A 12,706-nucleotide genomic window follows, 5' to 3' on the forward strand; every position below is an offset into this window, starting at 1 on the left:
CCACAAGTCAGTAATTTGAAAGTTGGTGTTTAGCTTATGCACCTGTTTTCTTTAAGGCCAGAAGAATTCCTTCATGATTGCCCCTACTTTGCATTGTGGTCACTGGATACTGTAATAAGCATGACTTCTCCAAACCTCATTTTGGATATTCTGGTACATGAGCGGAGTTTAAGTCGGGGAGTTCCTCCTTCTTATCCACCACCTGAGCAGTTTTTTAATCCAAGCACCTATAACTTTGGTAGGTATTTCACTGCTTTGAATAGTGACAAATTTCAACTGAGGTCAAATGCCACTTAGTGGTTATCTTTCTTGTTCATCCTTTGTCATACCAAAAGCAAAACAAACAAGAAACCCCCAGCCCTCACAAACCTGATTACCTCGCACTAACAAGGTCTTCAATCCTGTGAAACGTATCTGACAGTCTGCTGAGTTTTGGTGCTTTTGTAACGTAGCCTGTGAAGGGCTGATGGTTGCAAGACAAAATGACTTTGAGTTGAGGCACAAAGCACAGCACCTGGGTAGCTCTACAGATAAAGTTTCTACAGACAAAAATAATTTTTTAAGGAAGTTTGTAAGTGATGAGAGTATTGAAAGTTTTCAATCATTCCTTGTTTCTGCAGATGTTACGTGCTTGCTGAACTCTGGAGTTGTTCACCTGACTTGCACCGGATTTCAGAAAGAGGTGACTTTTTTTACTTTATTGAGAATTTCAGGAGATGTGCCTTCTCCAGGTTTTCTCCTGCACTGCTTTGAGGGCCAGAGACCATTTTATGCTCATCCTGTCTGTCTACATGCCTAACTGTAATCATATCCTGCCAGTTTTATGCAAATAGTACTGTTTCAGGGAAGCACAGGCAGGGATGGAATGCCTGGAAAGGAATGTAATGTTGCTGTTGGAGCAAGAACAGAAGTGTTGTGGAAGTTGGGGAAAGCAGTTACTTCTTGATTAGCCATCAGTCAAACTACCTGCACAGTCTGGAGTTAGGTTTTGATCCTTGGTTACCTTGAGGAAGGAGGACAGAATGGAGAAAAGGAAAAATTATTTAACTGTTGAAGAAGAAATTAATATTTTTTCTTTCCACCTTGACCAAATTATAACTTCTGAGCCACTGCACAGCTTGTGATAAATCCTTTTGAATTAAGTTTCAGCTCACTAAATATTTCCTTCTAAATCAGCTTCCACACAAACAAGCACAGAAAGGGTCTTTCAGAGAGTGATTTGACACTGTATTAGTTTTAGCTTCTGTAGAATGTAATTTGTGTCAGTGTTCAGGGAAAAGCAAGACGTGTATTGACAGAGAAACTAGAATATCCTTCCTTCAGCATTGCAAGGGCTGGTATTCTATGTTCTTCTACTTTTTTTTATAATCTGGAACTACTAGTTCCATTAGGTATTCTAATTATTCCAATAGGTATTCTATTCTATGTTTTTTTTTAATCTGGAACTATTAGTTTGGCTGCTGTCTTTGAGACTCTGCATAGCAATGCTTACTCAAATTGCTAACCTAGAGCCTACTACTGATGCAGCTTTCCGACAATTTAAGTGAAAGTTAATATTATTTCTGTTAGTGATTACCCAGAAACTTAGTGATTGAATGTTGTCTTAACCTGTGTTTTTTATTGATGTTTCAGACCTTGAAGTTTTTGAAGAAATCTGGTCCTTTAATAAGTGAAGCCATTCATGACAGCTACACCAGGTGTCTTGTAGCTGGCTTGTTGTCTCCAAGGCTGGTTGATGTCCAGCCATCCAGTTTGAGTCAGGTCAGTGTACGTTGGGGAATCCAGGGGAAAATACATCCATCTTTTCTGATAGGACTGTAGAGGCTACATGATCATCTTATTTTTATGTGTTTTGCAAGTTGCATTTAAAGGCAGGTGTTGACTTCAGTTAGCAAAAGTAGAAGTTTTATTAGATCCAAACTACTGAGTTTGACTGGAAACAGCCCGAGAAGGTCTGTCTTTAGGGACCCATCTGTTAGTTCCATGCCCCAACCGCGCACAAGGAAGCGTGCAGTCAGTACTGGTCATGTGCGTTGGAAAGTGTCTTTCCCTTGGAACAGCCTTCATTCCTGTCAGTGTCTCAGAGCACTGGTTTCAGTGCAGTAGCTGATGATGGAGTGCCTCCCTCAGGCCGTGCTATTGCGGACATCAGCTTGCTGCACTAGGCATGATCATTTGCTTCCCAGAAGGTGGGCAGTGCTATCCAGTTAATATTGTCGGCTCTGACAATTTCATCACCACTTCCCCTCATTTTCCTCATTTTTCATCAGTAGGCTTTTCTGTACTAATCTTTGTCTCTGTAGCCTTGGCCTTGAGCTATGGTAGACCAATTTCCTCCTCTTGTTGCTGCGACACCTGCATCACTTTTATCTCACTTACACCGATACCTTCTGTCTGCTTTATGTCCCATCGTTGTGACTTCACACCCCTCCGTCATCTGTCATGGGTTTTCCATTTGCAGTGCAACATCTTCTCTCATCTGAAGAGTTCCATGAGAGAAGGAACCTTTGTGATAAATAGCCTGTCTTTCCTGAGACTGAGTCAAAGCTAAATGGTTGGTTACTCATCATACTCATAGCAGTGAGCAGTAGGAAGGAGGGAGTAGTCTTCCCCTGCCCTCATCTTCCTGTGGGATTTGCCACCACTTTGTGGAACTGTGTTACAGCAAATAACACTTCAGCAGAGTGTAGTAGCTAAAATATATTTCTTGGCAAGCTGACCCAACCCACAGAACACTTATTTTTCAAACCTGATGAAGGCTTTTATGTTCTGTGTTCCAATTAGATGTTCTGATGTGAACTCTGGTTTGGAAATAACTTGGGAAAGCAAAAAATTTTGTGATGACCTTTGCTGAATTGTGACTCTATTGTTCAGAGACTTGTTAGGCATTTGAGTGGGGATTGCTTTTGAATGCTAGAAAGATAAATTTCAGAATTAGGGTCAAGAAGCTTGATTTGGAGTTTTGTTTGCCACTGTAAGTAGTATTGGTGTGTTTCCTTGTCTGAAACCTGTTTCCAGAAAAAAGTGGAAGTAGCATGTGCTTTCTGAAGTGAAAAAATCTCTTTAAATGTTATGATTTTACCTAGAAGGCAAACATACTTTTGAATTTGTTTTAAAAAATTGGAAGGAAAAAAAAAAAGAAAAATGTAAAATGTTATGTGGGATCATTTCACCTGCAAGAAGTGTCTGAACACCAGCTGAAATAAGCTGCTACCCAATTTCTCATGTATGTGTATACCAGTGCATTGTCCTTCTCAAGGATTGCCATGATGTTATACTGCAGTATTTGAACTGCCTGAAATCTCAACCCCTTAGAATTTAGACGCTTCACTTCTCTTCTGGCACTTTAACAAATCACAACTTAATGTTTTGGGTGTCAAAGCTGCTTTATGTTGTCATAGTCCTGGAAGCTGCTTGACCTGAGCTTCACTGTTTCCGTGCAGACACAGTCGTTTTAGTTCTGTCCCCTTCACCTGTTCCTGATGGCAAATGTGTGCACAAAGTGCATGAGGGGTATTAGCACAAGATGTTACTGAAAATAGCTCCTTGGAACTCAATAAATGGAGACTAAAACACAGAGGCACGCAAATGCAGATTGGAATTAGCCTGCAGGAAGTTGAAATGTCAGAGGAAATTTTTGCTGTGTTCCTCAGACCAACAAGGAGTCCAGGCAGGGCTAGAATTAAGAGAAAGAGTGTGGAATTAGTTGCATGTGCACTAGTTGACTTTGTGATGTCTGCATGAGTTTCCAGTTAGAAATAAACACTTCTGTGGATGGTTCAAAAGGTATCAGAAGCATGTGAGGTTCTCATTTTATTTTGTCTGTTCTGTCTGTTTAGGAGGAGCAGTTGGAAGCAGTATTGTCAGCTGCTGTCCAGACAGGTTCTTTAGAACTTCTGACTGGATGTATTAAACACTGGACTTCTGAAGGTAGTGCCCTTATATTATTTTTATGTTCTGTATGTTTTAGTTCGACATTGTGTATTTATTTCTTTTCTGCTTTCTCTTTTTAAAGAGCAGCCAAGTTCTGCTGTTAATTTACGGTTTGTTCTCGAGTGGACATGGAACAAAGTAGTCTGTACAAAAGATGAACTGGACCAAATATGTGAGTACTCATGTTGTCATTTTTGAAACCTAAAATAATCCTTCCTAAAGGATCTTATTCCGTGATCTGCCAGTACATGATACTGCCCACGGTTCTTTAAGTGTCCTTTGGAACTCTGCAGTTGCTCTGTAGACTAATGATGTAATATTTATTCTTGACAAGGTGTTCCGCTGTTTGACGGCTCCTGCAACTTCATTGACCCACAGACCTTACAGTCCCTTCAGCACTGCCAGTTGCTTTTGAGCAGCCTTAGCACAGTCTTAAACTGTTTTCTGACAGAAGCACGAGAGCTTACTGAGAAAGGTTGGTGATAGCACTGCTAAATCTTTGGTGTGTTTGATGAAGATTTGGAAGGATGCTTGGGTTGTAAGTGTGGAGCTTTTGTTGTTTTGGATGGTTGGGAGAGAATCAGATTGAGGTGGGATGAGGGGCTTAAATCTGAGAAGTTGGGACTATGATTTAAGATGTTTTGATTTCAGGGGAATGGCTGGTTGTGGAGTTGATGTGAGTGGGTAGGGGAGGCTGCATTGATTCAGCAATGAGCTGTGTAAGCAACTGGGTGTGGTAATGCTGAAAAGTATTCTTAACTCTTGGCTAGCAATTTATAGTTGTGTGCAAATGGCTAGAAAATATAAAGGAAGCCGAAATGAGTAACTTGTAAGTTCCTTGAGCTTCTGTAGCTTCTGTTATTAGAAATTGTTGCTGGGATCTTGAGGGAGAAAGATGACCATTCCTTTGCTATAGTTTGCTATAGTAAAAATTTCTCCTATGTGAAAAACAAATGTCTTTTTCCTGAGCGTATCTAATAGTTCAGGCTTTTTTTTTTTTTTTTTTATCTTTACTGAATCTGGTTCTCTGTAGGGTTTGTGTTTTGTTTCTGTGTGATGGTGAGGTTTTCCTTCAAATGGGAAAGCAATCCAGAGGGACAAATGCAAATAACAGATTTCCAGTGTGTTTCTTTATACTTTTTGTTTGGCCTGATGAAGGGACTTTTGTAAAAATGAAAGGAATTGCAATACAAAAATCATCTCATGCCTTTTTTTCAGGTTTTACAGACTTGACAAATAAGCAGCTGGTAACTAGCCTCATTTCTTTGTATGCACAAGTGGTCATCTGGTTCTGTCGATCCAGTCTCCTTCCTGAGGGTTTAGGTAAGCCTGAACTGTAGTACTGGAATGCTTTTTTTTACAGTAGAAGCATTACCTGCATGTTTTGTTGAACCTTTTGTTTATTGCTCAAGGTGAACATACGCCTTGGAAATGCTCTTAATTTAAGTAGTTTATAAATTTTATTGCCAACCTTAATTGCTTACTACCTTACAGATGCTCATATGGGATGTTCAGAAAACCATTCCCTTTGATATTCATTTATTTAATAGTGAACTTGAGCTTACACTCCATGCTCTGAATGCTGCATCAGCAGTAAACTTGAAATGGATCTTGATACAGGAAGAAGTATTCAGACCTTCTGTCTTTAGTTCTCTTTCAGCAAGAGAACACACTATTGCATTCTTTGAGAGTTGGAGGTGTTAGAAATGATACAGCTTTAATAAATTTTCTTAATTAATGGCAGGGGGTTGCTAGGTTTCTTTTCACAGACTCTTGTCAGTATCATCTTTAAACAATGGAAGCTTTGAGTTTCTCTGGACTGGTTCTGATAAGATTCAATAAACAAAGCCTGAGGGACTTGAAGACTGGACATAGGGGATCTTAAGTTTACAGTCCTTCAAAGACATATTGGAGTAACCAGAAGATACAGTTGAGATTAACAAAGACATTACAGTCTGAGAGTTGGAGACTCTCTGTCTGAGGAAGAATCATAACAGGAACAAAGAATGCAGATTAAATTAGCATTAAGGGTGAGAGATCAATAATCACTAAAAGATACAATACTAATTAATGCAGAAAATTGTGTAATTTAGAACCAATGAACATTAATGTCTTTTTTTCCTAAGAAGTATAAATATGTGAAAAGTCTTGAAAGAGATATATGTAGTTGGAACAATTCACTGCATATCTCTGATCAGAATAAAGTAATGCCTGGCTCACTAGCACTTAAAAGGTAGTGTTGGAAGGTGTCATTTCTTCTGATGATTTTTGATGACAGAGGCTTCTTGATGCTTGTCTAATCTTCTGTCAGAAGTCTTAGTTGAAATACCTCTTTAACTTGCTTTCACTTTATTGGCTGTAGATGACCATATGCGTTTGTCTAGACCTTTCTACAACTATCCTTTGATTCAGAGCTACTATACTGGTCACCGACAGAAACTCGAGCGTTTATCAAGGTAAGACTTGCAGGAAAGCTCTAGAAAAGCTTCCTCTGTTAGACTGTAGGAGAGGACATCTTTTTCCACTTAAACCCCTTTGCCTGTGCTTCCTTGGGATTACATGTAATACAACAGCAAAGAAAACCTAGAAACCTGCAACTTTTCTCTTGGATTTCTACTTTAGACTCCTTTACTAATTCCTTGTGATGTAAAGACCATCTTTCCTCCAACACAGAAATATCTGCCATGTGCATTTCAAACCATAATCATGCCTGTGTAGGTGTGTTCCTTTCTTTGACTCATAGGAGGGATTTTTTTTGTTTTGACTGGTGGAAATCTGTTACACTGAGAGGCTGGAATTAGTGGTTTATTCTGTCTAAATTCTTGCTGCTTTTTGTTGTAGAGGCAAATGGGATTCTGACTGCTTGATGATTGATGGAATGGTTTCCCAGTTAGGAGACCAAGTTGAGAAGTTGTGGCAGAGAGATGAAGGAGGAACTGGGAAATACCCACCTGCTAGTTTACATGTGAGTGTTCTGTTCACTGAAAGCATCATCAGCAGCAGCAGCAGCATCAGTCCTCCAAAGCCAATGATTTTGAAAGACAGGAGCAACAGAAAACCTTTTAATCTTTCATTTCAGGCACTGCTGGATCTCTATTTGCTGGAAAACGTTGAAGAAAGCGACAAACATGCAATTGTATCCTTTCCAGTTTTTGCCATTGCACCTTCAGAATAGGCACATAAATGTTCTTATGTGTTTGTCACGTATGTGTTTACCAATGTTTTTAAATGTATACTTCAAACACAATGTGAGTGAACACATTTAGTATAGAATTAAGTCCTGGACAGAAGCATTGCTTTATTTCTTTCTAGTTTGGATCTTTTCTGATTTCCTTTTTTTTTTTTTTCCTTTAAATGTTGTATTGCAAAGTCTTTTCTGATATGAGAAAACAGGTTCCCTAAAAAAGTTCAAGTTAAAAACTTCCCCTAGTTTTTCTCAAAATTTTCCAGTTCTTAAATTTTAAGTACCCATATCTGTAGCAAATGACTGTGTGTTAGAATGGTGCACTAAAAGGTGCTGCTTCAGAGCAAAAGGATTCCTAACAGTGGTTGTCCAGTACCTGATTTTGCCAGAATCATCCATTTTCCATCCCAGCTATCTCTGCTTGTTTTGGTTGTGTTGAAAGTTGCCAGCACACAGAATAATAAAGAGGGAGAAGAGTAGAGCCATTGGTCATTGGGTGGAAATGTAGTTTTTAAGCTGCTGGACCATGGAGACCTGAGAGGGGAGCCTAGAGAGCTACCTTATGACCCTAACAACTGATGGCAAAAAGGGAAAACGACACTTCTAAATGAGGGATCCACAGTTTGAATCACTCAGTGAGTGCCAAATTGTATTGTAAGGGCACCATAGTTTACACTGGAAATAAAGAAAACAAAACAGCTGTAGAATTTGTTTGGTTTAATAATTAAACATTTGACATTCACGTGTCCAATCAATAGCTCCACTGACTGAAACAGGGACCTAAGATTATAATAGCAGTATTTAAATATCTAATGGTCACCTTCTTGACTGCCTTACAGAAATCTAAGATATTTCTTGCTGGCTATTAATTGAGAATAAGATTTTGTAGTTTGGACTTGACTGTCTCTACATAACAGGTCACAGTAGCTTAAAATGGCAAGACTAACATGTTAGTACTTTCTGCTTCCTACCATTTTTATATTCTCATTTCATTGTTTTGCTAAATGTAATGTGATAAATTTTTGGTCTTACCAATTTATTCACCTTAATTAGGTACTCACTCTCAGACAATTTATTTGCTGTTGGATATCATGCATTCCTTTCCAAATAAACCAGAAACTTCCATCGACTCCTTTCCAACTGCCTTTGCTATCCCTTGGGGTCTCGTTAAGCTTATTCAAGGGTTTTGGCTTCTAGATCACAATGATTATGAAGTAAGTATGTAACAGTTTACTTAGATACACATTGCAGTGCAGAACTGTAATTGATAAAATTATTTTTAAAACATTTGTGCTTAGATATTAGGAGATATTGAAACATTAGAAGCATTTTTGTAACACTTCTGTGGCATGTGGAGCAGTAAGTTATGATTTGAAATTTCATTTTAACTGCTTTGACAGGAAATTAATTAAAACACAGGAGTAGTCCACTTCAATAATGCTTGATATTTGAATTTTCAAAGCTAGCCATCATAGGAGGTTTTCAGCAGACCAGTTGAACATTTTGTCTAAAATGTTTTGAGTACTTTGAATGTGAAAGCTATGATTATAGCAGCAAGATTTGAGATGGAAGATTGCAGAAGTGACTTTTGAACCTAATTCCTTTTCTTCCTGATGCTGGAGGTTGTCCTTTGCCTGTCACCATGTCAGTAGAAACAATTTGTTTGTAGAGTAACTTATTATTTGGTAATGCATTTGTAAAAAAGGAATATTTGTGCACAAAGATTTGTTAACGTAGAAAAGTCTGAATTACTCCTTTTAAAACACTCACTTTGTTCCACATGGCTAACTGAATTTTTTCTGTACAAATACTGAAGAATGTTTATTGACATGTCCTGGATCAAACATTTCATTAAACATCTCAGTCTGTTTAACCCACCTCCAGCCTTGCTTAAGAAAGCGTGGACTGTATGTGTTGCACGTGTGCCTGTAAATATTGTAACAAACGTGATCTCTGACTTGTGCAGAATTCTCTGGCCCTGCTCTTTCATCCAGCTACAATCAAAACTGTGCCGTGGCAGCACACGAGAATTATTCAGTCCCTCATGTGCCAAGGAGAGCACAGGCGAGCCCTCAGGTACATGCAGATGATGAAGCCATCCATGTCAAGCAGCAGTGAAGTGCGGCTTTTCCTCACTGTGTTGTTGTCCAATAGGTAAGGAAATCCTTGGCAAGAAATTTTGGCATTCAGATACTGGGAAAGGGGAGAAGAGATAATGCAAGTCGTGATCCTCTACATTTCCTTTAATCTTTGAATGAGTACAATGACTTGGGGTGTCATTTTGGTTATACTGTTCCCATTCCTGTCCATCTCCCAAAAATTAACTACAGGTGCATGGTGGAGGCTTGGGGTCTGTTGCAGCAACACACCACTAAGTTAAACGTCGAAGAGCTGTTAAAGCACATGTATGAAATCTGTCAGGAGATGGGGCTAATGGAAGATTTACTGAAGCTGCCGTTCACAGACACTGAAAAAGTAAGTTTGGAGAAGATAAAAAAAGGTCTTAATCGTCTCTTTGGCAAGAGAAGAGGCAGACTCATAATAGATTTTTGTACTGTGTTATTTCTTACAGGAGTGTCTGGAGAAGTTTTTGCAGACCAATGCTGGTGTTCAGAATCATGAATTCCTTTTAGTCCACCATCTGCAGCGTGCCAACTATATCCCTGCACTGCAGCTGAATCAGACAATGAAGGTTAATCTCCTGGTAAGGGTAGAAGTCCTGCTGAGTGTGCAAGTTTCTCTTGGTGTAACTAACCAGTTTTGATAGTCCTCAGTAAAAGACCTGCTTTGTTTTTTGTATCATTTTTGAAAGACTATGAATAAGTTACTACACATCAAGTTACAGCTAAACCTAAAAGCTGAACTACTGAAAAACTAAACTGAACCTAAACTACTGCAAAGTTGCTTTGTGAAGTTGTACATTAAATGTTACAGACTGTGGTTGACTCCATTTAAAGTAGTTTCTTTGCACCTGAGGAACAAATATGTATCTTTTCTTACCAGCTCATCTGTTCCTTCAGTTCCTCAGATCCCTATGTTATGTATTGTTTAGACTGCAGAAGTTATGTCACTTGTTTCTGTGTATTGTAGTGTATGTTGTATGTCATGTCTTGTTTTTGTAGCTGAGAGCAATCTGAATGCTCCACAGGTGAAATACGAATGGTGGGTTTTGTTGGTGGGGTTTGGGGTTGTTGTTTGTTTGGTTTTTTTTTTTTTTTTTGATTGGTTGTTTTTTTTTAATTAGTCTTCCTTGAAAACTTTGCTAGAACTACCAGATGAAATTGGTCTGTGCCACTGGATAGAAAACTTGCTGCGATTCAGTGCAGTGGACATATTTTACTGTATCCGTAGAGCAAATTTAGGCCCTAGTTAGGAAGAGCAGAGATAGTTCCGTGCAATGAACTTCTTGCAAATAGCTAACTTCTTGCTTTGTGCATTTTGTTTGTCAGAATGATCGTGATCCTCGCTTGAGAGAGAGAGCAGTTGCCAGAAATTCTCTGTTAGACCAATATGGCAAGATCCTTCCTAGAGTTCAAAGGAAGCTGGCTGTAGAGAGAGCCAAGCCTTACCGTTTGCCTTCCTCAGTCTTAAGAGAAGGTAATTTTTAGAGGGTGGCAACATTGTGGTCTACCAGCCCTCACTTTGGTTACACAAGGCTGATGTTTTTTCTCTTGCTTTACAGTGTCAAGGCCAAAGCCATTATCAACAGTGACACGACAGGCTAATGCAGGAAATGTGCATACACGAGCAACTTTCATCAGTAAAGTATTGTCCAAAATTGGAGAAGTATGGTTAGGAAACGAGCAAAAACCAAACATGTCACAATATGATAGGTAAGCAGTCTTTTTGCAGAGTTCAGTCTTGAGCTACATGTTTGGACAGGGAGGGAGGGGGAGAGAAAGAGCAAGAATTCTGTTTGAATTATGTTAGTGTTTTGGTGGGAGGGTGCATGAGAATAAAGCTTTGTTTTGTGTTTTCGCATATACCACATATTTAAGAATCAATCATAAATAGTAGCTTTTCTGCTATAATAGTCTTATCTATACAAATATATGTATTTACATTATGGTAAATGTGTTTACAGTATTTAAGATAGCTGAAACTCAGACTTGTATTATCATCAAGCAGTTGGTGTACATATGTTGATAGACTTGTATGAACACGTAGTAATCTTTTACCGTGTCCTGCCCCGTTTCTGCCTTTTTTACTTAAAAATAAGCAGAATTATGAAGAGCAGAAAAGAGGCTCATAGTCGTCAGGTGATTGTCCTACAACTGATATGATCAACTAAACTGGAATTTTGGTATGTCTGGACTTTGAAGGAGTGAAAGTCAGTTCATTTTTCTTTTGCTTCTAGTCCTAGGGCTACAGAACCAGCAGCCATTACACATCCTCTCCCTGGTACAGAGTTGCCCGATGCATTTCTTGGGACACCTGTTACAAAGTTTTCTCAAAAATGTTCCAGGTATTAAAGATCTAGAGACTGTATGTTTCAAAAAGGTGTTTCTTATATATATATATACATACATATACATATATATATAAAAATGTGTTTGTGTGTACTTTTTGTGTTTACCAGAGGTTCTATTGCATTTAGCTTTGTATCTCTTAAAGAAAAGGTCAACGTAGGGACACAGTTAAGTGGAAATTGGTCCCTGCATTGAAATGTAGATGAGTTTTCTCCTGAATTGAGAATTAGGCCACTTGTGCACCTTAAAATTGGGTTACTCTTATGTCAGAGGCAGGGATTTAGGAAATTAGGTATCAAATGTAAAGAAATGATTAAAGAACACCCCAAAGTACCTCTCATTTCTTTGTGGGCCTAATGCATCACCCCAGCAGTGAGGCTTCAACTGTATTTGTTCATCAAATGTTTTTGTTCTGTATCATCTCAGATGAACACAGCATGATTTTTTTCATTTATGTTCATAGTTTACGTCGTGTGTCTTAACAGATTGCTGGATTTGGTGGTTCGTCCTGTTCCTTCCTGTTCTACGGCACAGGATGAAAGCTGGCAGACACCATGCAGAGCTTCTACTTCTTTTGTGGCATCCAGCCCACTGAAATCAAATACACATTACTCTATCTCTCAAAAGAATTTTCCAAGAGCATCAGAGCTGAATTTACTGGAGACTCCTCTTGTGGTAAAGGTTTGTATTTTAAAAAGCTGTTAGCAGCCAACCAGAAGAAAAACTTGTGAGTTTTGTTTAAAATGAAGCCATCAAAGTATTTAACGAGAACACTGCTGGATTAAAATTGCAAGATATTTTCAGTATGCATGTGGTTATTGTATACACAGTCTTTCTGGAAGCAGTAAGGTGAGAACAGTCTTGAAGAGGGAAGTTTAATTCTCATTAATTGCAGTGGTCCCCTCGTCCCATAGCTTTGAGAAATACACTTGTTTTTATTCCATGGAACAATTAATCTTTGAATTATAATCTTGTTATGAAATAGCACCCATACCACTGAACCAGCTTCCTCCTCCTTTCAAACCCTTTCAATTCTGTAAAATATTTCTGAGCTAAGAAGACCTGAACACTTCTACACGAAGATTTGCATGTACTTTTACAGCAATGTCACTTCATGTCA

The 12,706-nt window shown here is 38.7% G+C and overlaps 1 protein-coding gene across 3 annotated transcripts in view; it reads left to right on the forward strand.

The window, feature by feature from the left end:
* Positions 1-12,706, forward strand: part of LOC126639906 (protein ELYS-like) — a 44,183-nt gene that overhangs the window by 18,097 nt on the left and 13,380 nt on the right. For all 3 annotated transcript variants that reach the window (XM_050315245.1, XM_050315247.1, XM_050315248.1), the window contains exons 10-27: positions 57-238; positions 621-682; positions 1,633-1,761; positions 3,840-3,930; positions 4,016-4,105; positions 4,268-4,408; positions 5,152-5,256; positions 6,296-6,389; positions 6,775-6,898; positions 7,013-7,069; positions 8,185-8,331; positions 9,084-9,271; positions 9,448-9,592; positions 9,690-9,821; positions 10,567-10,714; positions 10,800-10,950; positions 11,475-11,582; positions 12,072-12,267. In XM_050315245.1, coding sequence (XP_050171202.1) covers positions 57-238; positions 621-682; positions 1,633-1,761; positions 3,840-3,930; positions 4,016-4,105; positions 4,268-4,408; positions 5,152-5,256; positions 6,296-6,389; positions 6,775-6,898; positions 7,013-7,069; positions 8,185-8,331; positions 9,084-9,271; positions 9,448-9,592; positions 9,690-9,821; positions 10,567-10,714; positions 10,800-10,950; positions 11,475-11,582; positions 12,072-12,267 — 2,290 coding nt within the window. The remainder of the gene's footprint in view (positions 1-56; positions 239-620; positions 683-1,632; positions 1,762-3,839; positions 3,931-4,015; positions 4,106-4,267; positions 4,409-5,151; positions 5,257-6,295; positions 6,390-6,774; positions 6,899-7,012; positions 7,070-8,184; positions 8,332-9,083; positions 9,272-9,447; positions 9,593-9,689; positions 9,822-10,566; positions 10,715-10,799; positions 10,951-11,474; positions 11,583-12,071; positions 12,268-12,706) is intronic.

The sequence above is a fragment of the Myiozetetes cayanensis genome, unplaced genomic scaffold (genome assembly GCF_022539395.1).
Source record: "Myiozetetes cayanensis isolate MyiCay16 unplaced genomic scaffold, myiCay2020 scf2-11, whole genome shotgun sequence".
Taxonomy (NCBI): Eukaryota; Metazoa; Chordata; class Aves; order Passeriformes; family Tyrannidae; genus Myiozetetes; species Myiozetetes cayanensis.